The 25,685-nt window shown below is 46.2% G+C and overlaps 1 protein-coding gene across 1 annotated transcript in view; it reads left to right on the forward strand.

Moving 5' to 3' along the window:
- Positions 1–25,685, forward strand: part of LOC144890655 (epidermal growth factor receptor kinase substrate 8-like) — a 138,968-nt gene that overhangs the window by 13,197 nt on the left and 100,086 nt on the right. Inside the window, exon 3 of the mRNA XM_078771847.1 lies at positions 1,438–1,599. Within this exon, the coding sequence (XP_078627973.1) occupies positions 1,438–1,599 (162 nt within the window). The remainder of the gene's footprint in view (positions 1–1,437; positions 1,600–25,685) is intronic.

Genomic DNA, 25,685 nt, shown 5'->3' on the forward strand with positions numbered 1-25,685 from the left:
CCACATTCCTTCCAGGTCCTAATGATGGAGATCACTGTGATCTTGGGAACTCTGAACACTCTAGAAATAATTTTATCGCCTCCCCAGATCTATTTCTACTCAGAATTCTATCTCGGAGTTCTACGGACAGTTCCTTCGACTTCCTGGTAGAGTTTCTGCTCTGCCATGCACTGTCAACTGTGGGAGCTTGTATAGAAAGGTGTGTTTCTTTCGAAATCATGTCCAATCAATTTAATTGGCCACAGGTGGACTCCAATCAAGTTGTAGAGACATCTCAAGGATGATCAAAGGAAATTGGATGCACTGGAGTTCAATTTGGAGTGTCATATCAAAGGGGTTAATACTTTTTGACTATTACGTGTAGATCAGTGACACAAAAAAATCTTCAGTTAATCCATTTAAATTCAGGCTGTAACACAACAAAATGTGAAAAGGTATAGGGGTCTGAATACTTTCTGAAGGCACTGTATGTCTTTGTTTACATGCTGGGCTGGTAAATGGGACATGCCTTTTCTCCCATTTGTGGAACTGCATGACAATACTACTCTTCTCCCCATGACAATCACCCCAACCTCAGGTCACCCCCCTCCCAACCCATAATCTTCATGTCCACCCCCATTAACCATGCATAACCCATCCCACTCACATGTCGATTAACTACTGTTTCTACCCCTCAGCTCTCTCCTTCCGAGGTTGGAAAAATGAGTACCAACTTATTGCTAACAGGGGCACATCCCACTTCATAAAATTATGCAACCAGCAGTCACAGGCTGCATACGAAACAACAGAATTCCATCTTGAGGGGAGACCTCTGCTGGTCTCTGCTGGAGACCTTCTTCCTCTTGTACACATATTTTGTGCACCTTTGTGTGTTGGCGCCGAGCTGGCCATTTGTGTTAATATAACAGGAAGTGATGTAACAGGACATGTGACTGAGGAGAAAGCGATGTCTCTGGGCCTTCCATGACTTGTATCTGAGTTAATCCCTCATTGTTACGCCTTCAAATTCATTGCCTTTTTACTCCTCGTTCATCGACGACATGCTTGTGTGGCTTCATTAAAAACACTTGGAGATTGGAGGCGATTCCCGGACTCCCGTGTCATTCATGAATGGAGTTTGGCTGGTTGTCGAATTACGTACAGCTACGCGTAGGGAGGACAGCATAGTGTGACTAACCTAACAATATTGTAACTGGCAGACACACAATTATATAAGGCTGGCTGTACACCATCAAGAGCATTGTGTCCCGTAACCTTTGACAAGTTCATGTTTATTTTATCAACTGCAACATAATTTATCCATTCCTATCATTGGTTAACTTATAGCCAGGTTTATTGAGTCACCTTCCTCTACCGTTTCATGGTAGTGAGCCCTGGTACAGTCGTCGAGATTGCACAACTCTGTATGAGTTGAGAAGTCCCATTTTACATTTCCAGCACCTCTCTACATTCATCTTGGATCCACGACACGGAGTCAGTTCCATGAAGGAGGGCGTGAAGCGCTTGCAGCAGCAGGTCTCCCAGGGAAAAGTGTGGACTCAGGAGATGCTACTGCAGGTGGACGAACAAGCTGCCAGTCTGATCGATATCGAGAGCCGGGTGAGCTGCCCGACATGCGTACACCTTAAGCTCATTTGAGACATTTTAAAGAATTTTACCAACTTTATAGACAGTTTGGGGATTCATTTTAAACTTAAGAGGTAAAACTTGATCACTTCTGATCGCAGGTGGGATGTGATTGTTGATTTTGCTTTAAGATGTGTGGAAGGGAAATACTCCATTTAGCTGAAGATCTAAAACTTGTGAAAGTTCAGCAATGTTGTAAAGACTGTAAAGAGCTGTAATGCTAAATGGTGCTGAGTCATGTTGTTGTTGTTATTGTTGTGTGGAAGTCCCAGACAGTTCTCGTGAACAAGCCCGCGACACGGAGACAGCCGATCAACCTCACAGGAGCGACCCAGAGATCCCCCACATCCAGGATGGTGAACCCCTGCCTTCACAAAGTCAGGGCCATGACAGAGTTAGAGAAAGAGAAAGAGAGAGAGAGAGAGAGAGAGAGAGAGAGAGAGAGAGAGAGAGAGAGAGAGAGAGAGAGAGAGAGAGAGAGAGAGAGAGAGAGAGAGAGAGAGAAGAGAGAGAAAGAAAGAGAAAGAGACTTTGACTTTTGAGTCCTTTAATTACAAAAATATAAAAAGTAACAATATACATGTTTTACAATCAAATCAATACTGCCAACAAAAAGAAGAACCACCCAATGATCATCAAATAAGAAACAATCAGTATCTCATAACAGTATTTTCAATTCGTTTTCTTCAACTTCACACAAACCACCGACACACCAAGTATCAATAAATTTTGAAGATTTCCGGTCTCGTTGGAAAAGGTAAACTCAAGTTTCAATCTTGCTGAGACCAATGCATTAAAAGACAACATGATATTACAGTGCTCTGTCGGTTTGCCAGATAGTTTATCTTTTCTTGTTAAATAAACAGCAAGTTTCGCAGTTGCTATTGTTGTGGAAATCATTCAAGACCACAACTTTAGTCCATCTGTTGGTTTAATTCCATTAAGACCTTTGACATCATTCTGCAAATACAGGGATGCAATAGAAATAAGGTTTGGCATCACATAGGTCAATCCATAATATAGTTCAATGAAAGCAAGCGTAATATTCTATGCGGTACGTACCGTTAGCAAGTCTACTAGTCAATGTAACATGTCACAGGAGAAGTCGCCAAGAGCAGCAGCTGCATCGGGTCTTATAGCCGCGCCCCCCTAGCGGTGTCAGCGAGCAGCGAGCATCACCTGGGTTCAGCATTAATACGATTTCACTACATTCTCCCCACCGTTAGAATTACACTGCCGTGCGGCTAGAATCGAGTGAGGCGTCAGCATTAACAGGGTGCGGAATTATGGTATCAGTCGGCCCAACCGTACCGGTCCGGACGGCGAATTTCCCTGCCAGCACGTGTCCGAAATTCCCCGGGTACGGCATCACGTAACCCAGAGACCCTGGCGTCGGAGTAGCTGCCGGAGTCAGGTGACGAAGGGGGTACCGCCAAGCCTTCAGGCAAGGGTGGCTGTGGCGAAGGGAGGGCCGGCAGACGTTCAGTGACGGAAGTGTCGGAAGAGTCCATAGTCTCATAGATTGGCTCGTCCGATTCCTTATAAGGGTCGGTGACCCCGCATGGAGCAAGATGGCGTACGGAGACAGTGGACTCACGCCCATCTGCCGTCATCACACGTGCATGCTCGGGATTAGCCTGGAGTACCTGCACTTTGTCCACTAAGGGGTCGTACTTGCTCGTGCGGACCGCCCGTTTGAGATAGGCCGGCCCGGGCTCAGCGAGCCAACTGGGTAATGACCGGATACACCCCGAGCTCCTCGGGTGGTGGAAAAGTCTCTCGTGGGGAGTCTGGTTGGTGGCCGTACATAGGAGAGCCCTAATCGAGTTCAGCGCCGCAGATAGCGACCAAGCCCATTTATTGAGGCCCCGGCCGAGGGTCCGGAGGGTGAGCACGACGGCCCTCCATATAATCCCGTTGAAGCGTTCGATCTGCCCATTCGCTTGGGGACTGTACGGCGTGGTATAACTAGAAGCGACGTTATTTTGGAGCAAGTAGCCTCGCACGTCCTGAGACAAAAAGACCGCACCCCGATCAGTATGCATGTAGGCCGGGTACCCAAACATGGAGAACAAATTCTGCAGGCATCGCATTACCGTGGCAGCCGTCATATCCACGCACGTATAAGCAAAAGGAAATCGCGAGTACTCATCGACGATAGCGAGCAGATAGTGAGAGTTACTCGACACCGGCAACGGGCCCTTGAAATCCATCGCCAATCTTTCCCACGGCCTCGTAGCCCTAACCAGTGTCCCCATGGGAGGGTTATAGAAACGTGGTTTGATTTCTGCGCAGATAGCGCAGTCGTGACAGATACGGCGGATATCGTCAATCGAGTACGGTAGATTGCCACGTCGCACAAAATGAGCGAAACGTGTCATGCCCGGATGCCCTGCAGTTTCGTGCAGAGCGTGTAGGCCCTCCAGAGTGATGATACCCGCGCACGTAACCGGTCTCGATAAGGCGTCGGCGACCTGGTTATCCTTCCCCGGGCGGTATTTGATAGTGTAGCAGAGGTCGGCAAGCTCTATACGCCAGCGAGTGATTTTTTCATTCTTAATGCGCTGGGCGTGTAAGGTGTCATACATGAACGCAACACTTTGCCGGTCCGTGATGATTTGAAAGCATCGTCCGAGTAAGTACGGGCGCCATCGCCGAATCGAGTCGACGATCGCGTATGCTTCCTTTTCGACGGACAAATGTCTCCGCTCAGCGGAGGTAAGAGTCCGTGAAAAGAAAGCCACCGGGCGCCCACCTTGGGAGAGGGTCGCCGCTATAGCATGATCCGAGGCATCACTTTCTAGGACGAAAGATCCGCTCTCGTCGATCGTCGCCACAGTGGCACTGACGATGTCGGCCTTAAGGCCGCCAAAGGCCGCCAAAGCGGCCGGACGCAGAGGGAATGTGTCGCAGGCCACAAGGGGGCGAAGTTTTGTGGAGAAATTTTGGACCCACTTAGAGTAATTGGCGAATAGCACGAGAGCGCGCTTCAGGGACACCTGATCACTGGGAGGGGCCATGTCGAGCAGAGGTCGCAGACGCTCCTTATCCGGAGCGACTGAGCCATGGGTCACGGTGTTCCCCAGAAGATCTATCTTGCGTAGGGAGTATTGACACTTAGCCTCGTTCATGGTTAAGCGATACCTCTGTGCGACCTCGAGGAAGCGCTTCAGATTAGCATCGTGGTGCCCTTGGTCATACCCACAAACCGTAAGATTGTCTAGATAGACGAAAACATCGGTCAAGTTCTCCTTCGCAATGAGGTCATCCATGGCCCTCTGGAAACAGGCGACCCCGTTCATCACCCCAAAAGGCAATCGAGTAAACTGGTACAACCGTTGCCCCGACTCAAAAGCGGTATAGATACGATCTGACCTAGAGATAGGGATCTGATGATATGCACTACGGAGACCGAGAGTGCTGTAGACCGAGTATTGGGCCACCTGTCGCACCAGCACGTCCATCCCCGGAAGGGGGTAGGCATCCAGCTGTGTAAAACGGTTAATCGTTTGGGAATAGTCGATTACCATGCGTCTGCGGTGTGCGTCGCTTCGCACCACTAAGACCTGGGCCCGCCACGGCGACCGGCTGGGTTCTATGATGCCGTCTTTCAAGAGCTGAGCCGTCTCTCCCGCAATGAATTGCATGTCTGCTCGAGAGTAGCGCCGTGATTTTACCGCTACAGGTGTACAGTCAGAGGTTAAATTGGGGAACATCAAAAGTGGCTGGATTTCCATTTTCGCTAGGGCACACACAGCAAGCGTGTCAGTCCCACCAATAGCAAGCATGACTGGCCCACCAAACTCCATTTCCAGTCGTCCATGTCGCTTAAGGAAATCGTGTCCTAACAGAATGTCAGCACATAAAGCAGGTAAGACCATGAGGTGTACATCTGGGAAAACCCGTCCCTTTATCACGAGTTTCAATCGACATTCCCCCTTCGTGCAGATCCGAAGTCCCTGGGAAGCCATGAAGATCCGTCTCGTAGTCCCCATGACCCGCCAACCATGCCTGTGCACTAGTCGCTGATCGATAAAACTATCCGTAGACCCTGTATCCACCAAGGCCTGCACACAATGGCCCTCGACCATGAGGGGAATAATGGCTTGAGCCAGGCCGGTTGAGCCTGCTGGGAGTGGGACCGAACCTCCCGAGTGAGTCGGCCGCGCCTCATGGGTGGGTCCTATGTCAGCCGCAGTTTTCCGGGCATCAGAGGGTGCCCGTGGAGTTTCGTATAAGTTGTCAGGGAGCGTTCCCATGCAATCAGCAGTGTTGCGGTTGTTGCCGGAGTATTCATTGTGCATGGAGCATCCGTTAAAGCTGTCAGAGAGCCTTCCCATGCATTCCGCCGTGTTGCCATTCAAAATCGCCATTTGACAAGTATGGGCCTCCATAGTCTTGCCCTTCAAACTCGCCATTTGACGAGTATGGGCCTCCATAGTCTTGCCATTCAAAATCGCCGTTTGACGAGTATGGGCCTCCGTAGTCTTGCCATTCAAAATCGCCGTTTGACGAGTATGGGCCTCCGTAGTTTGTACCAAATGCGTGTCGCCCCCAGAGGACGCTGTACGCTCTTGAGAGACGTAGCGTGTACATACCGCCGGGGTTTGGCGAGGCCCCAGAGTCCCTCGCGTTGCCCGGAGTCCAGTCAAGGACGCACGTTCCGTGTCCGATTGAGGATGAGACTGTTGTGGCTGTCCAGTGTCTCTTGCCAAGGTCGATTGGGCGACCAGGGGCCTGCAAGGAGGGGCACTGCCCATCAAAGCCGGGTAAGGCACCGTGTTCCGTGCTCGGCCCATAGGCTCTGCAATAAGCCCATTCAAGGTCGCGCGCGGCCGCGAACTGCGTGCGGTTTTCCGGCACACTTTTGCATAGTGCCCCTTTTGCGAGCACATATGGCATATTGCGTCCCGAGCCGGACACACTGGCCGGGGAAGTCGTTGACCCCCACAGAAGTAGCATGCGGCACCGCGTAAGGCCTTGGGTCTGACCGTAGCGGCAGCCGTCAGGATCCCCGGATCCTCCGCCGGGGCTACCTGGAGTTCCGCGAGCGGGTCCGCTCCCGGTTCGTCAGCGGTAGCACTCTCCGGCCGTGCTTGTAGCGAGGTCCCTGCCAAGAGGCGCGTGCGATCATAGTCGTTCGACTGCAGCCGCGCTTCGGTGTATACTTTTCCTTGTTCTAGAGCCGCCGTGAAGGTCAGGTCGGTCTTCTCCAAGAGCTTGAGCCTGAGGTCCTGAGAGGAGACTCCAGAGACGAAAGCGTCTAGGAGAAGGTCATCTTGAACCTGCTCGTGAGTCCATGGCTCTTGGGTGCTGTCTAGCAGGAGTTGCCGGAGCTCCTGGGCATAGTGATCCATCGACTCGTTTGGATGCTGGCGTCGTGATGATAGCAAATGCCGAGCATATATCACGCTCTTTTGCTTTATGTACAATCGCTTGAGCTCCGCAACAGCGAGGTCGTACGTCGCACAATACTGTTGTACACCTTGTAGTCGACTCTGGACTGGAGCGCTGCTAGCTTGGTGGCAGCTGTCGGCTCGATGTCCTGGTCAGCGAACTGATTCTCCAAAGTTTTCAACCAGTGAGTCAGTTGCAAACCAGCATCCGGGGCTTGCGGGTCAGCGCAGAATTGCGAAACCGCCAGCATCTTGCTTCCCGCCATGTCCGTAGATTTTAATGGAATTAGGTGTTGTGGAAATCATTCAAGACCACAACTTTAGTCCATCTGTTGGTTTAATTCCTTTAAGACCTTTGACATCATTCTGCAAATTCAGGGATGCAATAGAAATAAGGTTTGGCATCACATAGGTCAATCCATAATATAGTTCAATGAAAGCAAGCGTAATATTCTATGCGGTACGTACCGTTAGCGAGTCTACTAGTCAATGGAGTCATGTCACAGGAGAAGTCGCCAAGAGCAGCGGCTGCATCGGGTCTTACAGCCGCGCCCTCCTAGCGGTGTCAGCGAGCAGCGAGCATCACCTGGGTTCAGCATGAATACGATTTCACTACAGCTATTAGGAAACTAAAGAGTTTAGACACAGGTGCTTGTTTAGGAGCAAAACAAAAGATGAAATTTCTCAAAGAAAAAGTAATATGCATTTTGTGTGCAATATAATTCAACCAATGAAACAAAGGAAATAATCGTACACAGTCTATGAATGCATGAAACAAGTCTTCATTGACTGCACAGAAGGGACAACAAACAGATACAGGAGAAAAATGTCGAATAAACGTGTTGGAGGGAACAATCCAGTGGGCCAAACGCCACTGGAGATCACCTGTTCTTTTTGATATGGGCTCATTACAAATGGCTTCCCAGATAGAAGTGGAAGGGGGTCTTCCGGGTAACAATCCTTTCCATCGGGTAACTCCATTTAACGAAGGGTTCCCATGTAACAATTTAAGGCACATCTTATAGATAGATGCCCTTGCTTGGGATCCTAGGATCCTGGGTTCGAATCCCGGTCGATTGCTGAATTCAACACCAGGGTGGTTGACTCAGCCTGTCATCCTTCCGAGGTCGGAAAATTGAGTACCAATTCACTGGTGATTCCCTATGTGTGCACAAAGGTGACTAACAGGGTTGGCAGCAGGAAGGGCATCTGGCTGTAAAACGTTGCTTCAAAAAGGGGACCAAGGTGCCCGAAAAAAGGTCAACCCCTGTCATGCGGAGAAAAATGGCCTCTAAAGGCGGTTCTTTTTTTTTTTCTTTATAGATGCCCTTGCTGTCCATGGTCTGAAATAGTTTTGACCCATCGCTAACAGGGGGCAAATCATTTTGAATGGGTTCAACAATCAATTTAGGCACTGTTGGCTCATTCAAATCTTCTTCTGTACCTTGAGTCCAAGTTAGGCCAAGTTGCCGTCCCACTTGAATCATTTTCCTCAAATTTTTTGCAATCATCCTATGGGACCAAATCCCTGTCTGGTCTGCGATTTCATTATGGATTTCCAACCATACCCTGAGTCATGTCGGAGATGCCGCACCTTCCGATACCAGCTGCTATAAAGTGTTGGCAAAAATCTCGACTTTTTGGAATGTCGAGAAAGAGAGGGTTATAAAACAAAGGCTCGTGTACTGGCATTTTTGTGACATATGTGTCTGCCTGACGACGCACAGAAAGGCTCTGCCAGGCATTCAAGAGGCTTTGGTAAAAAGAAGGGAGGAGCGATATGTCGACATGTTGGAGGTTCATTTGAAAAAGTTGAAAATCGTACCCGAGCCTACCCGCTCGCTGTAGTACAAGGCGTGCAGGGAACCGGCCTGGCAGATGTTCCATGTAGAGGAGACGTTGAATTGACCACAGCCGGAAGGCCATTAGGCGGGCTTTGATGTCGACGAGGTTGTGGCCACCTTCGGCCGAGGGGCGACATATCACATCGGGTCGTATCCAGTGGTAGCCTCCCCAGAAGAAATCCACCAGTTTGCCCTGGAGTGCTTTGAGCAGGGCCTCCGGCGGTTGCAGGCAGATGAACCTATGCCACAACAGTGTGGCAACTAAGTTGTCGATCACTAGCACACGGCCCTTGAAAGACAAATGAGGTAAAAACCCTTTTCCATCGGTTCAATCTTTCTGCCACTTGCTCAATTACCCCGTCCCAATTTTTCTGAGCATACTGTGGGGAACCAAGGAATATGCCCATGTACTTAATTCCCTCACTTCCCCACAGCAACTCTGCGGGGAGGGATGGGGGCAGCAGTGGTACAGGCTGAGGAAGGTTGCAATAAAGGGAGGGTATCCATAATGTCTTGCTTTTGTTCCAATTGATTTTTAAAGAGGAAGCAGAGTGAAACTTTGTTAGGCACTCAACAAGGATAATAATATCGTCTTTATCTTTTACAAAGATGCAGACGTCGTCCGCATAAGCAGATAGGGTTAGCGGCGGACTCATGGGAGAAAGTGCTATTCCAGAAATCTTCTTTCTCAGTAGATTGAGAAGGGGCTTTAAAAAAGAGCAAACAATAAACCAGAGACTGGACACCCTTGCCGTACCCCTCTCTGAACCTTGATGGGGGGGGGGGGGGGGGGGGTGGGGGAGCCAACACATTATCAATCTTAATTAAACTAAATATGTCTGTGTGGAGCAAGGAAATGTAGGATCGAAAGTTTGCTCCGAGGCCGCATGCCTGTAATACATGATGCATAAACTTATGGTCAATACTGTCAAATGCCTTTTCAAGATCAAGCGACATCATTCCAAAGTCTTTTTGCACACGGTTACCATCAATGAGATCTCTGATTAAAGAAATATTATCATGGATGGATCTTCCAGGAACACAGTAACTCTGTTCTGGTAATACCAGATCACCAATAACCTTTTTTAAAGTCGATTAGCCAGTACTTTTGAAAAAAGCTTGTAGTCCGTGCACAGCAGGGAGATCGGTCGCCAGTTTGCCATAAGTCGGGGATCTCCAGTTTTCGGGAGCAAGCATACTACGGCTCTTCTTAGACTCAGCGGCATTATACCAGTCTGCATAGAAGCGTCCAAAACATTCAGCAACTCGGGGCCTAAAAGGTCAGAAAGAATTCGGGAGGTAGACCGTCGATACCCGGAGCTTTCCCCGAATCCATGGCAGCAAGAGCACAGGTTAGCTCAGGGAGGGTGATTGGTAGGTCAAGCTCCAACCGTTGAGCCTCAGTTAGGGAGGGGAAGTGAGAGGTTAAGTCCATCATTGTATCATTACAGACAGTCTGCTCTTCAAAAAGTTTTGTATAGAATTCAATAATGTTTAGTCCAACATCATCCTCATTGACAACAACGTTGCCTCTTGAGTCCAAAACAGAAGAGATTAGCCGTGATGGCTTGCTTAAAGATTCTAAATGAAAGAAAGACTTGTTTGAGGTGTCTGATAATTTTACATTCTGTATTCTGTCTAATTAACGTACCGGCTGCTCTCTCTTGAACTAGATTACTTAAAAGAGCTTTCTTTTCAAGCAATAACCGGTAATTGGCATCATTATTTTCATGAGCCAATTTACTCTCCAATTGTGGAATATCTAATTCCAACCGGACCATTGTAATGTGCTTGTCGTTTGTGCTGTGCAATTGGAAACACTGACAAAAGACCCAAATTTGAGATTTCATGTTATCCCACCATATGCTGGATGAAGAAAAGGAGGATTTCTTTGCAACTAGACTTGCCCAAAAAACACGAAAGGCTTCTTTAAACAGTCTTCGAGTCTTCTAGAAGTCTAACAGTAAACTTCCAATAAGTGCTTCTATTTGTGGGTTGAGGAAAGAAAAGGTTTAGGGTTACCAAATGATGGTCCGAAAACACGGAAGGGAAAAGATTTGAAGAAACCGCAGTATTTTTAAAGGGTACGTTAATGTACCATCGGTCGAGTCTTGCCAAGGATACTCGACTATTGGCGCATCGACACCAGGTGTACTGGGATGTGTTTGGGTGGTGCAACCGCCAAACATCCACGAAACCCGTTGTGCTAAAAAAATTGGATAAGTGTACATGGGACTCGGGATGGGGTTCGACAGAATTTCTATGAATTGATGGGTCGAAGGTGCAATTAAAATCACCTGCGACACACACACAATGATCAAAATCAACCGATCTTAAGTGATTTATCATGGAGGCGAAGAAGGACATACGCTCTACGCTGTCACTTGGCGCATACACGTTAAATATGGTGCATTGGAAGTTTTGGCTTACTAGTTTGAGAGCGCTAAGCCGACCGTTTATTACCTCCTGAAAATGGCATGACTCGCACACCAGGCCTGGCTTTAGCAAGAAGCCGATTCCAGCAGATGAAGCTGTAAATTGCTGAAATAGCATTGGCTCTTAAAAAGTTGATGCCAGTCATGTTCTACATTAGGTGTGATGTGAATTTCTTGAAGCAAGATCACATCCACCTTTTTCCGTTGAAATATGTTTTTGGCGTTCAATATTTTTGTTTGCTGTAGACGTTTTGCCCTCTTTTGCAGAGACAGTGTCTCTGCCCAAGACAGCCTTCTTTATCGCACCATCGGGGCTATTTGTTAGTGGTGCTTTTCGTTTTTTGGTCTGTACGGCAAGTGCTTCATTCATGGGTTCGCTAGCAGTACTAGCATCACCAAGTGCCATCTCACTGGGTTCGGGTAGCACCAGGGCGTCGGGAAGCACATTCGGGGCGTCGGGAAGCACAGTCGGGGCTTCGGGAAGCATAGTCGGGGCTTCGGGAAGCATAGTCGGGACCTCAGGAAGCACAGTTGTGACATCGGAAGCACAGTTGGGACATCGGGAAGCACAGTTGAGGTGTCGGGAAGCACAGTTGAGGCGTCGAGAAGCACGGTCGGGGCTTCAGGTAGCACCGCGGCTTCGGGTAGCACAGTTTGAGCGTCAGTAAGCACGGTTTGAGCATCGGGAAGCACGGTGGGGGCGTGAGGAAGCATGGTCGGGGCATGAGGAAGCACGGTCGGGACGTTTTATTTTTTTACAGCCCGCATCAGTGTGTCCCAATTTGCCGCACTTCGTACAAGATGCTTTGGGACAAAACCTTTTAACGTGTCTGAAGGCTGCACAAAGGAAGCACGTTAAGGTGCCTGACGAAGCGTACATTTGATATTGACGATCGTTTACCGAAATTTTAAACGAAATGTTCACTCCTGTATCGTCACCGCGATCAGGAAGCACCATGAATACCTGTCTCCAGAAACTCATTAAACATGTTTCACTCGTTCATCTCGACATCCCAGGGGAATCATCGACATTCGTGAAACAACAGTTCCGTACTGGGACAGAACAGCCATTAGTTGATCTTCGGTGATAAACGGTGTGACATTTGAAATAATTACCTTAATCGCCGGTGTGCCCATCGGGGAAACCATGACGAACTGCCCTTCTTTCAATGATAAACCGGTAGGACCTACTAACCACATCGTGTACGAACTTCTCGTCCGACACGAAGACCACAAATTTTTGGTTCATCTGTGACGCGGCGTGGACATTTTGATCGCCGATAACATTCCCGACAGCGAGGATAATGTCCTCGGTAGGAACACCTTTGGGAGGGACACAGACGAAGGCATGTTTCCTTGTTAGGGTTTCGAACCCTTCCTGCCGTGCGCGAACATTCGCCATAACGGCGATGTCTCACCTTTCCACCTTGACCAGGTGGAAAGGACACGAAATAAATAAAATCGAAAAATAATAAATAATAAAGTTCTCACTACGCGAGTAAGGTAAACAGCACCGACGGAACAAGCAAACAGAACCGAACGGGTCTGCTCTCACCTTTGGGCTCTTCTCTCACTCTGTCTCAAGGGAGGGGAAAGAGGGACAGGTGGTAACAAATAAGTAAGGCAAACGGACACGACAAAGGCACGATGGAAAAAAGGAATGTGAGGAGGGACGGGGGACAAAACCAACACAAGCACAGAGCTACAGCACACAAACACGAGGGGAGAGAGAGAGAGAGAGACTTTTGACTTTTTGTGTCCTTTTATTATAAAAGTATAAAACCAAAGTATTCCAACTCCACTTCACATACAAATCACAACCTCATTTCCAATGCATTTGCACAAAACACCCCCCATGCCCCATAACTCTTCAAACACAAGAAGGTTCCCCATGTTTACATGATAAGCATGTTCGAGCTTTATACGTGCTGACACCATCCCGATGAAACAAAAAAGTGCATTTTCCATTTTTTCCACTACCTAATCTGGCTTTTCTGGTTTTATAAATTGCAAGCTTAGCAATTCCAAGCAAAAAATTCAAAAGAAAAATCACAGAGTTTTTCCTAGTATTACATGCAAGTCCATAAACAAAGATTGTAACAGAAAAAACAATTTTGAATTTACAAAAGATTCGGCTCAGATACAGAAACAGAGATGACAATCTCTTGCACTCAATAAACGCATGATACAAATGTTCAACATTACCACAAAAAGGACATAAATTAGACACAGCAGGGTTAAACTTCTGAACTAACACCTGTGTGGCCAGGGCGTGATGGACCAGTCTCCAATTTAGGTCTCCTGTACGTCCAACAGTAGGACTCCTGTACATTTCATCCCAATTTGGAGTGAGAAATGCTCCTGCAGGTAAAGACTCTTTCCACTTGTTCCTTAAGGGTGCTGCACAGCCCGGTAAGCACACCTCCAGACAAATTCTATACATTGCCCTTTTTCCCATGATGTGGAACACACTGGATTCTTCGCTGTGAGAGGAAAACACACCATGTTGTTCCTGGGCAGTGACTGAGAGTTCAGGGAAGGTTAAACGAAAGTCTACTTCTTCATTTACCCCATTCCACCCAATGTTTAAATCTAAAAAAGTCTGGGATACAATCTTTATGACCCTGCTCACTATTCTAATTGAACGCAAGCCAATTTTTCCAGAAACAGTGCTGGCAGACAACCATCGCTTTAAGGATAGCTCCATAAGATCTCGCACTTTATTAATCCCATTGTTCGTAAAATGTTCCATAAAAGCTCGGCTGGTAGATACTTCAGCGAATAGTGAGTTTTGGAACAATGGCTCATGCACAAACCTCCTGGGATCATAAGAGATCTCCAACCGCTGCACTCCTAGAGCTTGCCAGGCGTTCAGGAGAGACCGATGAAATGCAGGGAGCCGAGCTCTGTCGACCTGTTTCAAGTCCATAAGGAAAAGTTCCCGGTCATAGTCCATTCCACCTACTTGCCTGAGCAACGTATTCGTGAGAGGACGCCAGGGCACAACCTCGCTATACAGCAGACGTTTTATTGTCATTAGCCGAAAAGCCATTATTCGACTCGGGATGTGCACCAGGTTTTGACCACCTGAATTACGTGGTCTACACAGCACATCTGGCTTAAGCCAGTGGTGGCCTCCCCAGAAGAAGTCAACTAGACCCCTCTGAATGTTGGTGATCAGAGCTTGAGGAGGCTGGAGTGCTATGATCTTATGCCATACGATTGGAAGCACCAGGTTGTTTATTATCATTACCCGTGCCTTAAGTGACAAGATATGGAGCATCCCTTTCCACTTTGATAGTTTCTGCTTAATGTTATCTAAGAAACCATCCCAGTTTTTCTTCATATAGCTTGCAGTTCCCAAATGGATGCCTAAGTATTTAAACCCATCCGTTTTCCATAACATTCCTCCTGGAAGAGTTGGGGGAACCATATGTGAAGCCTGTGACCCCGATAGGGTATCTGGGTACAGAGAAAGAGCTACACTTTTGTTCCAATTTACTCTTGCTGATGAAGCAAGTTCAAATTTGGCAAAACACCGGGATAGCTCAAAAACATCTTCCTGGTTTTTAACCACAACACACAGGTCATCTGCATATGCTGATGTAACAATTTTGGAATTGTTTGACAAGGACAAACCAGATAAAGTGGTACGAAGGAGAGCCAGTAAGGGTTCGATGGACAGTGTGTACAACATGCCTGACAGTGGACAGCCCTGACGGATGCCACGCTGAAAGGGGAAAGGACGACACAGACTATTATTTACTTTTAGCAAGCATGATACATTGTTGTATAAAAGTTTTATGCAAGAAATGAATTTTTCTCCAAATCCTGCTTTCGTAAGAACTGCAAACAGAAAAGAGTGATCCACACTGTCAAAAGCTTTCTCCTGGTCAAGGAGTAATAACCCAAAAGCATGCGATGCAGTTTGACCGATAGTAATCAAGTCTCGAACCAAGAAAATATTGTCATACATGGATCGTTCAGGTATGCAATACGTTTGGTCATTCCCAACTAAGAACGAGATGACCTTTTTGAGACGCATTGCAAGCATTTTTGACACAATCTTGTAATCAGTATTTAACAATGACACAGGCCGCCAGTTTGTAATCTGCTGCAAATCTCCTTTCTTGGGAAGAAGACATAAGACAGCTCTTCTGCAGCTCAAGGGCAATTCCCCCTGATTTAGGCTCTCGTGAAAAATCTCAATTAAAGCAGGACCCAGAACATTCCAAAAAACTTTGTAAAATTCAGCAGGAAGTCCGTCAATTCCGGGGGCCTTGCCGTCTTCGAGTTGTTTCACTGCTGTTGTGAGCTCCTCCAGAGAAATGTCACATTCCAGTTGGAGTTGCTGCTCTTCAGAAAGAGATGGGAGAAGTTCAATTATCTCATTTGCCATCGTTTTATCCACCGTTCTTGGAGTAAACAAGTTTGAGTAAAACTCTTGCAGTGAATGTTTAATGTCACTTTGGCGAGTCAGAACACCGTCGGGAGAGCGTAGACTCTGAATCTGCCGAGAAGTGTTGGCAGCCTTCTGCATTTTGAAGAAATCTTTGTTTGGAGTCTCGAGGTGTATTATGCTCATCCGCAGGTGAATCATTGCTCCCGCCGCACGCTCTTTGACCAGTTCGGCCAGCAGGGTCTTTTTTTCTATCAGCTGCTGATATTGGTCACTTCCCCAAGATGTTCCAGCTTCTTGTTCATATTTAAGTACATCTGCTTTTAGAGCACTTATCAACCCAGAAGTATTACTAGTGGCATACGAGCAATATTGTTGGCAGAAAATCCGAATTTGTGACTTGGTACAGTCCCACCACTGTCGCATATTGACATAGGAACACTTTTTCTTTTCTAATCCTTCCCATACCAGTCTGAAGGCATTTTTAAAATGTTCATCTTGTAACAATTTCACATTGAAATTCCAGTGTGCACTCTTACAGCAATGACCAGGTAACATACAATCCATTGCAATCATATGGTGATCAGAAAAGCCAGATGGAGTTATACATGTTCTCTTAACCAGATTCACCATTCCTTGGTTCACGTACAATCTGTCCAGTCGACCCATGGTTAACTGGTTTTTTGCACAGCACACCCATGTATATTGACGGGTGTTTGGATTTTGTAATCGCCATACATCTCTAAGTTTGTATTTTTTCACAAGTTGTGCCAAGGACTTTGCACTGGGTGGATGTGGCTCAGGAGTGTTCCTGTCCAGTCGAGGGTTGAGTGTGCAATTATAGTCTCCCCCCATACAAATTAAACAAGTCAAATCAACAGTGCTTAAACAATTCGCTAATTTTGGAAGAAATAGAGCCCTTTCAGCGCTGTCACTGGGGCAATACACATTAATAATGCTAACCTTTTGATTGCTGCTAATAAAATCCACCACCATCAAGAAACCCTTACAAATCTCTCTATAGTGAATCTCGGATGGTTGAAGGCGAGGATGCAAGATTATTGCCACCCCCGCTTTAGCTTCTTCAACCGCACTGGAGAAAACATGGCACCCTTTAAACATTCTGCGCCACTCGTCTTCACAAGATTCGTTAATGTGTGTCTCTTGTAACATGAAAATATCAATCTTTTCTTTCTCAAATAGTTGTAACACCTCCAGACGCCGCATACAGCTGCGGCCTCCGTTTATGTTGAGAGACGTTACCTTCATTTATTCTTTATTAATTTTCCTCCTCTTGGAGTTCTTTGCCTGCCTTAGTGGCACACTTTCTCAACCGCTGAAATTGAGGTTCTGATATCCCAACTTGCTGGGGTTCACGAATCATGTTTCTAGTAGTTTTTAGAAAAGCATGTAGGTTTGGGAAATAATCCTGAATTCTGACATTCCTTTTCCTGAAGGATTCATCGAGGAATTTTTTAACTTCATCTTCTGTAACTACAGTGTCCCCATCCCCATCCTCTTGGGCACAAAACCCACTACCTGACGAGGTAGAGTAGGGTTCATCAAAATCAAACGCATCATCTTTGTCATTCTCTTCCTGATGCAAACTTATTTCTGAGGCACAAATCTCCCCAGGATCAGAAACATGGATATCGTTTTCATTCATGTTTAGCTGCTCATCGTCATATGCAGCTTCCTTCTTATCATCCCTTTTATTTTGTTCGAAACGTGTAGGCTTACAGGTTTCCTCTGAGGGGCTGTCCAACTTATCTGTTTTATCATTACACCTGGCCATCCCTGCGCCCACCTCTGTGACCATTACATTAATGTCATGTAAGACATCAGGGTTATCAATATCCCCACTTGTGTCCTCCTGAGATGCGCGAGGATTCTCGATGTCTATATCACACTCAGAACCCTCAAACAGTTCGGCAAGTGGTGCAAACGAATTGCTTAGATTTAAACCCGGTGCCGGTTCAGTTTGCAATCCCACACAGGTATTCTCTACACAAGCTCCATCTTGCAAGCTCGGCGACACGTTTGACACAACAAGTACCTTACTTTGCACTGTGCTTGCATCCTTCACGACGGGACATGAACGTTTATGTCCTTTTTTACGAACCACTGTTACGAACCCTTCCATATTGTCATCCGTACAGTCCTGTACAGTAGGAGAGGGATCAACCACGTTTGTCACACCAGCAGGTAGGGAGGAGTGGTCTGTTTCCTGTTCACCCATTGGTTGTGGGGAGGGGTCTACCATTCCACGTATCTCAGTAGGTGAGGGGGAGGAGTCAACTGTTTCCCGATCACCATTAGGTCGTGGGGAGGAGTCTACCATATCATCCGCCCCATTAGGTGGGGAGGGAGGAGAATCTGCAATCACCTGGTCTCGATTTTCTAATGGTCTCACCAAACCGGGACAGGCACTCTTTACGTGTCCGTAAGCTCCACACCCATAGCACGTCATGACGTCCGTGGAGGCATACATTCTATAAGTATGGCCATTAATCTTTGCATGCAAAACTACATTGAGCTTTTGCACATTTTCGGGCAATATCATGTAAACGACTCTTTTAAAAGTCATCACGTGTCGAAATTCACCCTTTGCCGAGTGTATCGGCACCATTGTCACTTTTGATACGATCGTACCGAACTTGCTCAATTGAGCACACAAGTCCTCACCTTTAACAAAGGGAGGGGCATTAGACACATTGACCCTCACCGCAGGTGTATCTAATGGGGAAACCACTAGAAACATGTCGGGTTCTATGAGAAGGCCTTGCTCCACAACGGAGTTCACCATGTGCACCTCCGATACAAACACAACAACTTTCTTGTTCATTCGAGAGGCTGCACGGATATTATGTGAGCCGACGCTTTTTCCAATTGCTAGAAGCACTTGCTCCATCTTTACCTCACTCGGAGGGTCGCACACCAGCCCATGCTTGCGAGTGAGCGACTCGTACATGCTATTCCTCAAACAATCGTTTGCCATAGCGAACGTAAATTAAATAAATAAAGGGTGAGAAATCAAAAAAAAAGATACCAACCACAAGCAACACCGGCAAGTGGAGGTAAAACCAAAAACCAATGAACTAGGTCCAAGAACCGTTTAGAGCAGCGAAACACCGCTGCCTGGACTAGGAAAAACACGGCAAAATGGAGGCCAGGCCTCAAACCCGGAGGTTCGAAAAGAGGCAACCGAACACCACCTACCGTGTGCGCTCTCTCCCTCTCTCTTGTCTCAACAATGAAAGGACACACAGGGGAAACTTTACAAGTATAAACAAGGACACAAGGGAGCGAAATGTGGGATAGGAAAACCAACCAACACGACAGAGAACTCACAGCTCAACATGCACAGCCACCATGCTGCCACACCCACGCATGACTCACCAACGACCAGCAGGAGCGCACGAGAGAGAGAGAGAGAGAGAGAGAGAGAGAGAGACTTTTTTTGACTTTTGTGTCCTTTTATTATAAACAATGTAAAGCCATTTCACAAGCAGTTGTAAAAAAAAACACATTTCACAAAGCAGTTGTAAAAAAAAACACAGCAACCAGTTTAAAGAAATTGCATAAGGATCATGAAGACACCACAAAAAGAGCAAAGGGTATTTAAAAGAAACCAGCAAATATACAAAAAAATATATATTTTACAAACCAAAGGGGAAGACACAAACAAAACCACAACCAATTTTAAAGGAAAATGCTCATGCAAGAGCTATAAATACATCAAGAGCAAATTAAGCGAAAAACTAAGAGAGAGAGAGAAATGTATTCAAGGACACAGGAAGAAACATATATGCAAGCAATCAGTTCCAAAGAAAAAAAAGTCAAATCAATCAGGAATTATAAAGTAATTACCACTTTTGAATCATCGACTGAGCACAGAACATTGCCAATACACCACTTTCTCTCAAAAAGTTGGACGTTTCCATTACTGACAAAGAAATCAAATTCTAGCTTGAGTCGTGTTGAGACAAACCCTTTAAAAATAGAAATTGCATCAGAGCCATAGCCGTTATCTATTTTAATTTTCCAAGATTTATATATCGCATATTTTGCAACAGCAACCAAAAAATTGAGAAGAACACCCACATCTCTACATGTGGGCCTGAAAGACACACCAAATATAAACATATGCATATTGAAAGGGAAGGACAATTGGTGAAAAAGATATTCAAGGAACAAGAAAAGCGATGTCAGTCTACGACACTGTACATAAGCATGAAACAAATCCTCCTTCTGGTCACAGAAAGGACAAGTTTCCGGCAGTGAGCTGTTAATACGGTGGACAAAAATATTGGAGGGAAGCGCCCAGTGTGCTAACCTCCATTGTATGTCCGCTAACACACCATGTATTGGTAAGGTGTACATGTGAGGCCAAAGGGGGGTAGAGGGAGACCCCAAACCTAATTGCTCTGACCACAAAGCTACTCGTGTTCTCCCAGAGAGGGGTACATTCTTATTTTGTCGAGAGAGATCACGGATTCCAATCTTAGTTACAAGATGAAAAGGGGGGGTATGTTCAATCTCCGGCTGAAGAGAAGACGAAAGGAGCACTTTGATTTCAGGGAAACCTAACCGAAAGTCCTCAATGTTACCAACACCTTCCCAGCCGATGTTTAGCTGTCTAAATTTTCTAATGACTATACGTACAACTTGGTCTACAAGTCGGACAGACCGAGATCCAACTGAGGTTGCCACCAAACCAGCAGGTTTCCACTTAACTCCAGATGAATCTCTCAGATCACATACTTTGTTAATCCCTCCTTGGATAAATTTTTTAATCAGGGCATGGCTATGAGGGATACCAGGAAAAAGGTTATTGAAGAAAAGGGGTTCTTGAAGGAACATTCGACAATTATAGCCCTCAAGGAAGCGGTGGACGTCAAACCTTTTCCAAGTGTCCAATAAACTCTGATAGAATCTCGGAAGAGAGGCAAAATTTATATGCTCGAGGTCTATCAAAAGAAGCTGCCGATCATATCTCAGTCTACCAGCCTGTTGTAACAGAAAAAATGCAAAGGGCCGCCAGGGCAGCTGTTCAGCGAACAGTAGTCTCTGCAGAGACTGTAGCCGAAAGGCCACAACCCGACCAGAGATATCAACAATGCCCTGGCCACCTTCCTTCCGGGGGTAGTACAATATCTCAGGCCTCAGCCAATGGTAGCCACTCCAAAAGAAGTTTACTAGCATTCGCTGAGTAGCCATAATTAGTTGGTTTGATGGCTGTAAAGCAATAATTCTGTGCCATAATTTTGTTGCAACTAAGATTGTTTATGACAAGGGTACGGCCTCGATAGGAGATGGACCTCAGCAGTCCTACCCATGCTTTCAATCTGTGCATAATTTGCTCCAACACTCCTTCCCAATTTTTCATTTCTGTTTCACGATTACCGATATGCACTCCAAGATATTTAACCCCGTCCGTTCTCCAGACCAGGTTGTGTGGGAGTGAGGGTGGTGATACACAAGAGAGATTGCCTTTGCCACACCATAATGCTGTACTTTTATTCCAATTGATCCCAACGGAAGAGGCTGCAGAAAAATCTCGCATACAACGTTGTAAAGCAGAGACATCATTGGAGCTTCTAATCAAAACACAGACATCATCAGCATAAGCCGTCTGCACAAATTCTGCTCCTTCTATACTTCTCATTCCCTGAGGTATTTGCTGTCTAATAGACCGAAGGAGTGGTTCAAGGGCGACTATATATAAAAGCCCAGAGAGGGGGCAACCTTGGCGAATACCCCGTTGGAAAGGAAAGGGAGAGCATAACCTATTGTTGATCTTCATCATACATTGAGTATTAGTATACAGGAGTTTCACATAAGAGGTGAAAGTTTCACCAAACCCCATTCTTTCAGGACAGAAAAAAGGTACTTGTGGTCAACACGATCGAAGGCCTTAGTTTGATCAAGAAACAGCAACCCAAAATCGTCACGCAGGAACTTATTGCATAAAATAATATCTCTTACCAAAAAAATATTATCATAAATAGATTTTCCAGGCACACAGTAGGTCTGGTCAAGGTGTATAACTGAACTGATCACAGTCTTCATACGATTAGCAAGTACTTTAGAGAAAATCTTGTAATCAACACACAATAAGGAGACAGGTCGCCAGTTATCAACCAGTTGAAGATTCCCAGCTTTTGGTAGCAAACAAACGACTGCTCGTCTACAAGACATTGGAAGTTCTCCGACACGTATGCTTTCATCGAGTACATCGAGTAAGTCAGGTCCCACAAGGGCCCAGAAGGTCTTGTAGAATTCTGTGGGCAGGCCATCTATTCCAGAAGCTTTCCCATCTTTCAGGCTCCGCACAGCTGCTTCAAGTTCATCAGCCGAAATTGGGGAATCGAGCATGCATCGCTCATCCTCCTCGACACTCGGAAGCCCAGCAGTTAACTCTCGTATCACCTCATTGTCCACGTTCTGAGGAGAATACAAGTTAGAATAGAACCCTTTCAGAGTACACCTGATCGCCTACTGAGAGGTCACCAGTGACCCATTGGGAGTGAGTAAAGTATGAATTTGTTGTGACCTTTTGAGGGAAGACTCTAACTTAAATAACTCTTTGTTTGGCATGTCCAGAGTTAAATAGCTCATTCGCATTCGGACCAAGGCACCCATCGCCCGTTGCCGTACCGCTTCCTCCAGCACTGCTTTCTTTGCCCATATTAGTTGGTCATGTGCACCTCTCCCAACGTCGTCAACATTCTGTTCTAACGATATAATTTCAGATTATAACTGATCGATTGATATTGATTGGATTTTGGTGGTGTATGCACTATATTGTTGACAGAAATTCTTAATTTGGGATTTTGCAATGTCCCACCACAGCCGGAGACTATCATACTCAGGTCTGGAGGAGCGAATTTTCTCCCACACGACGTGAAAGGCCTCATTAAATTCCTTGTCATGTAAGAGACGAGTATTCAAAGACCAGTAAGCACTACCACCGGGTGGAAAGGGTAACTTAAAGGACATTGAGATTAAACTGTGGTCTGTGAATCCAGTTGGTAAAATTTTGGAGACAGACACCACATTCAACATTGGCTTGTTCACATAGAATCTGTCCAGCCTTGCCATTGACATAATACCATCATTGCATCTACACCATGTATAACAGCGTGAGAGTGGGTGTTGTGATCTCCACACATCCTTAAACCGAAAGATGTTGATGGTGTCCTCTAGAGCTTTCGTAGAGGCAACATGAGGCTCATGACCATTCCTATCAATTGACGGACAAATTGTGCAATTAAAATCTCCCGCGATACAGATAAAGGCTGTTGGGTCCAGAGTTTTTACAAAACCCCGCAGAGTGGAAAAGAAAATTTTCCTCTCCATTGGGTCACACGGTGCATAAACATTCACTACGATAATCTTTTGGGTATTATAAAGAAAATCTACAGAGATCAAATGCCCTTTATAGATTTCTTTAAATGAAACCTGTTGAGCACAAATCTTGTGACTTAGGCAAATGGCAACACCGGCCCGAGGTGTAGGGAACCCACTTAGCCACCATTGCCCTTTAAAAAGTTTCCCCCAATCGGCTACTTGAGCACTAGTAGCGTGGGTCTCTTGTAAGAGAATAATGTCAGCCTTTTCTTTTCCAACCGCTTGAATGGTTTGCACCCTCCGTAAGGGGGCACGACCCCCATTTATATTTAAGGATACAACATTTAGTTCCATGGTTGATTCTTCTAGGGGGTGAAGTCCTCTTCCTCAATTAATTCCTTGTTTGCCTTCGTGATGGATTTCCTCAGCTGCTGAAATTCAGGTTCGGAGATTTCCACATGCTCACTCCTTTGCAGCAAAGGTTTTGCGGCTGCAAGGAAGGCCTGGATATTAGGAAAATGATCCTTAATTCGTACATGCCTTTGTCTGAAAGTTTCCTTCAAAAATCTGACAATATTTTCTTTTGAGATCTCCAAAGGCTGCTCTTCCTCCTGAGGGGGGGGAGCCCTGTGAACCACTGCCACTGGTTCCTCATGGCCGATCAGTGTCTCTGTAGTTAGAATTCCCTCCGTGACGCTAGTAACGAGTTCCTCCTGAACCTGTACAGAAACACCTGTTCCATCCCCATCTACCTTAGGTTCTTCATCCTCTTCATCCTCATGCGTCATTGCAATGGGGGGGGAGGAGTCGTTATTAGTAGTAATGGGTATTTTGCATTCCCCATTAGAATTGATATGGTCATCAGTAGGCTGTTCGGTTTCGCAGGTTGATTTACAACCTTCAGGAAAAAGTTCCCCTTCATCCTGAACAGGTGGTATCATGTCAGCCATAGTCTCACCACCTTGCTGATCTTCATGTGGAGGACTGTCTGAATCGTTTAAACTGCTTCCTGTCTGCACCACCAACACTTTAACACCTTTGTCCTCATTCCTCGCACTTACAAGTGACCGTTTCAAATTTTTCCGAGACGCCGCATCTACAATCTGCTGCTCCTCACAAAACATTCCCTCTACAGGTAGAGGCTTCTCCCTTACATTTGCTGACTCATCGTTTGCACGATGGCCAGCTGTACTGGATGACTCATCGCTTACACGAAGCACATCCGTATGGGTCTCATCAGCACCACTCTTAGCCGTACCTTGATGGTCCGATGTAGATTCCCGCACTGAAGGCGAAACATCTATAGAATCATCCGTAGTGGTCACGGGGGGAGATGGTCCGGCTGCTGTGGCATACGTTTTCTCCCCATCAGGACAATACTGCCGAGTGTGTCCATGTACACCACACCCGTAACAAATCAACCTCTCCGTTGCCGCAAAAATCCTGTGCTCACGTTTTGACGACTTAAAAACGAGAGAGACATTCAATTGCGTCAAACCATCCTTCAAAACAACATAACAAAACCGTCTAAACGTTTCGATATGCTTAAGCTTCCCGTCTGTGGTGCGAATGGAGGCTTGGATAATTCTCGACACCACAGTACCGTACTGACCGAGCTTCTGAAGAATTTCCTCATTAGACAGCGTCGGTAGAACGTTTGATAGTATTACCTTCGAGGCCGGAGTGTTCCATGGCGAAACCGGAACAAACTGGTCATTGCCCAAGGTGAGTCCGTTCTGCACGACGATGCGCGCGAAACGGACACGTGAAACGAAAACAACCACCTTGTGGTGCATTCGGGACGCTGCCCGTATGTTCTCACAACCGATCAATTCTCCGATTGCGAGGAGCGTCTCCTCCAGCGAGACATCTTCCGGTGGGACAAAACACATGCCGTGTTCATCTGTTAACCCCTCATCGGCGTCACGACCGGCATTACTTCGACTATTCTTGCTAGCCATTTGAAGTAACTAAACGAAAAAAAGTAACCAATAAATGGTACAAAGGTTTATAAAGCCGAAATAAATGAAAATAAACAACAACAACAATAACTGGGAAATAAATAAATAAATCCCGTTAACCACCTAAAGTGGATAACTCTAACCGCGCTGTCTCTCCCTCTCTCGCTCAGTAGACAAGACGATAGAAAGGGACACCGACACTCGGACAGCAGAAAGGACCAAAAGGTAGGAAGAAAGGAAAAAGCAACACGAGACACAGCACGTACCGCCAGTGACTGAGCAACAGACCTGGCAATCGCACGTGCGTGCTAAGCGAGCGGCAGCTGTGCAAAGTGGGAGGAGAGAAAGAGAGAGAGAGAAAGAGAGAGAGAGAGAGAGAGAGACTGACTGTTTCTTCCTTTTATTACAAGAGTACAAAAAATCAGTAATGTTCAGTCATAAAGAAACAAAACACAATAAAAATGGTCTCAAGGAAAAATTATTATCAAATCATCATCATCAAGTGTGCATATGACATCATTAAAAACCCACTTTTCTTTAAAACATGTTAAATTCTTGTTCATTTTAAAAAACCGGTACTCTAGCTTTAGTCTTGCATTTACAAGAGCCTTAAAGGTGAGCAGTACATCATATGACGAGTCAGAAGCGTTTCCCATTTTTTTCTTCCTGGA

Source organism: Myxine glutinosa, chromosome 1 (assembly GCF_964187855.1).
Source record: "Myxine glutinosa chromosome 1, kmMyxGlut1.1, whole genome shotgun sequence".
NCBI classification, from domain to species: Eukaryota; Metazoa; Chordata; class Myxini; order Myxiniformes; family Myxinidae; genus Myxine; species Myxine glutinosa.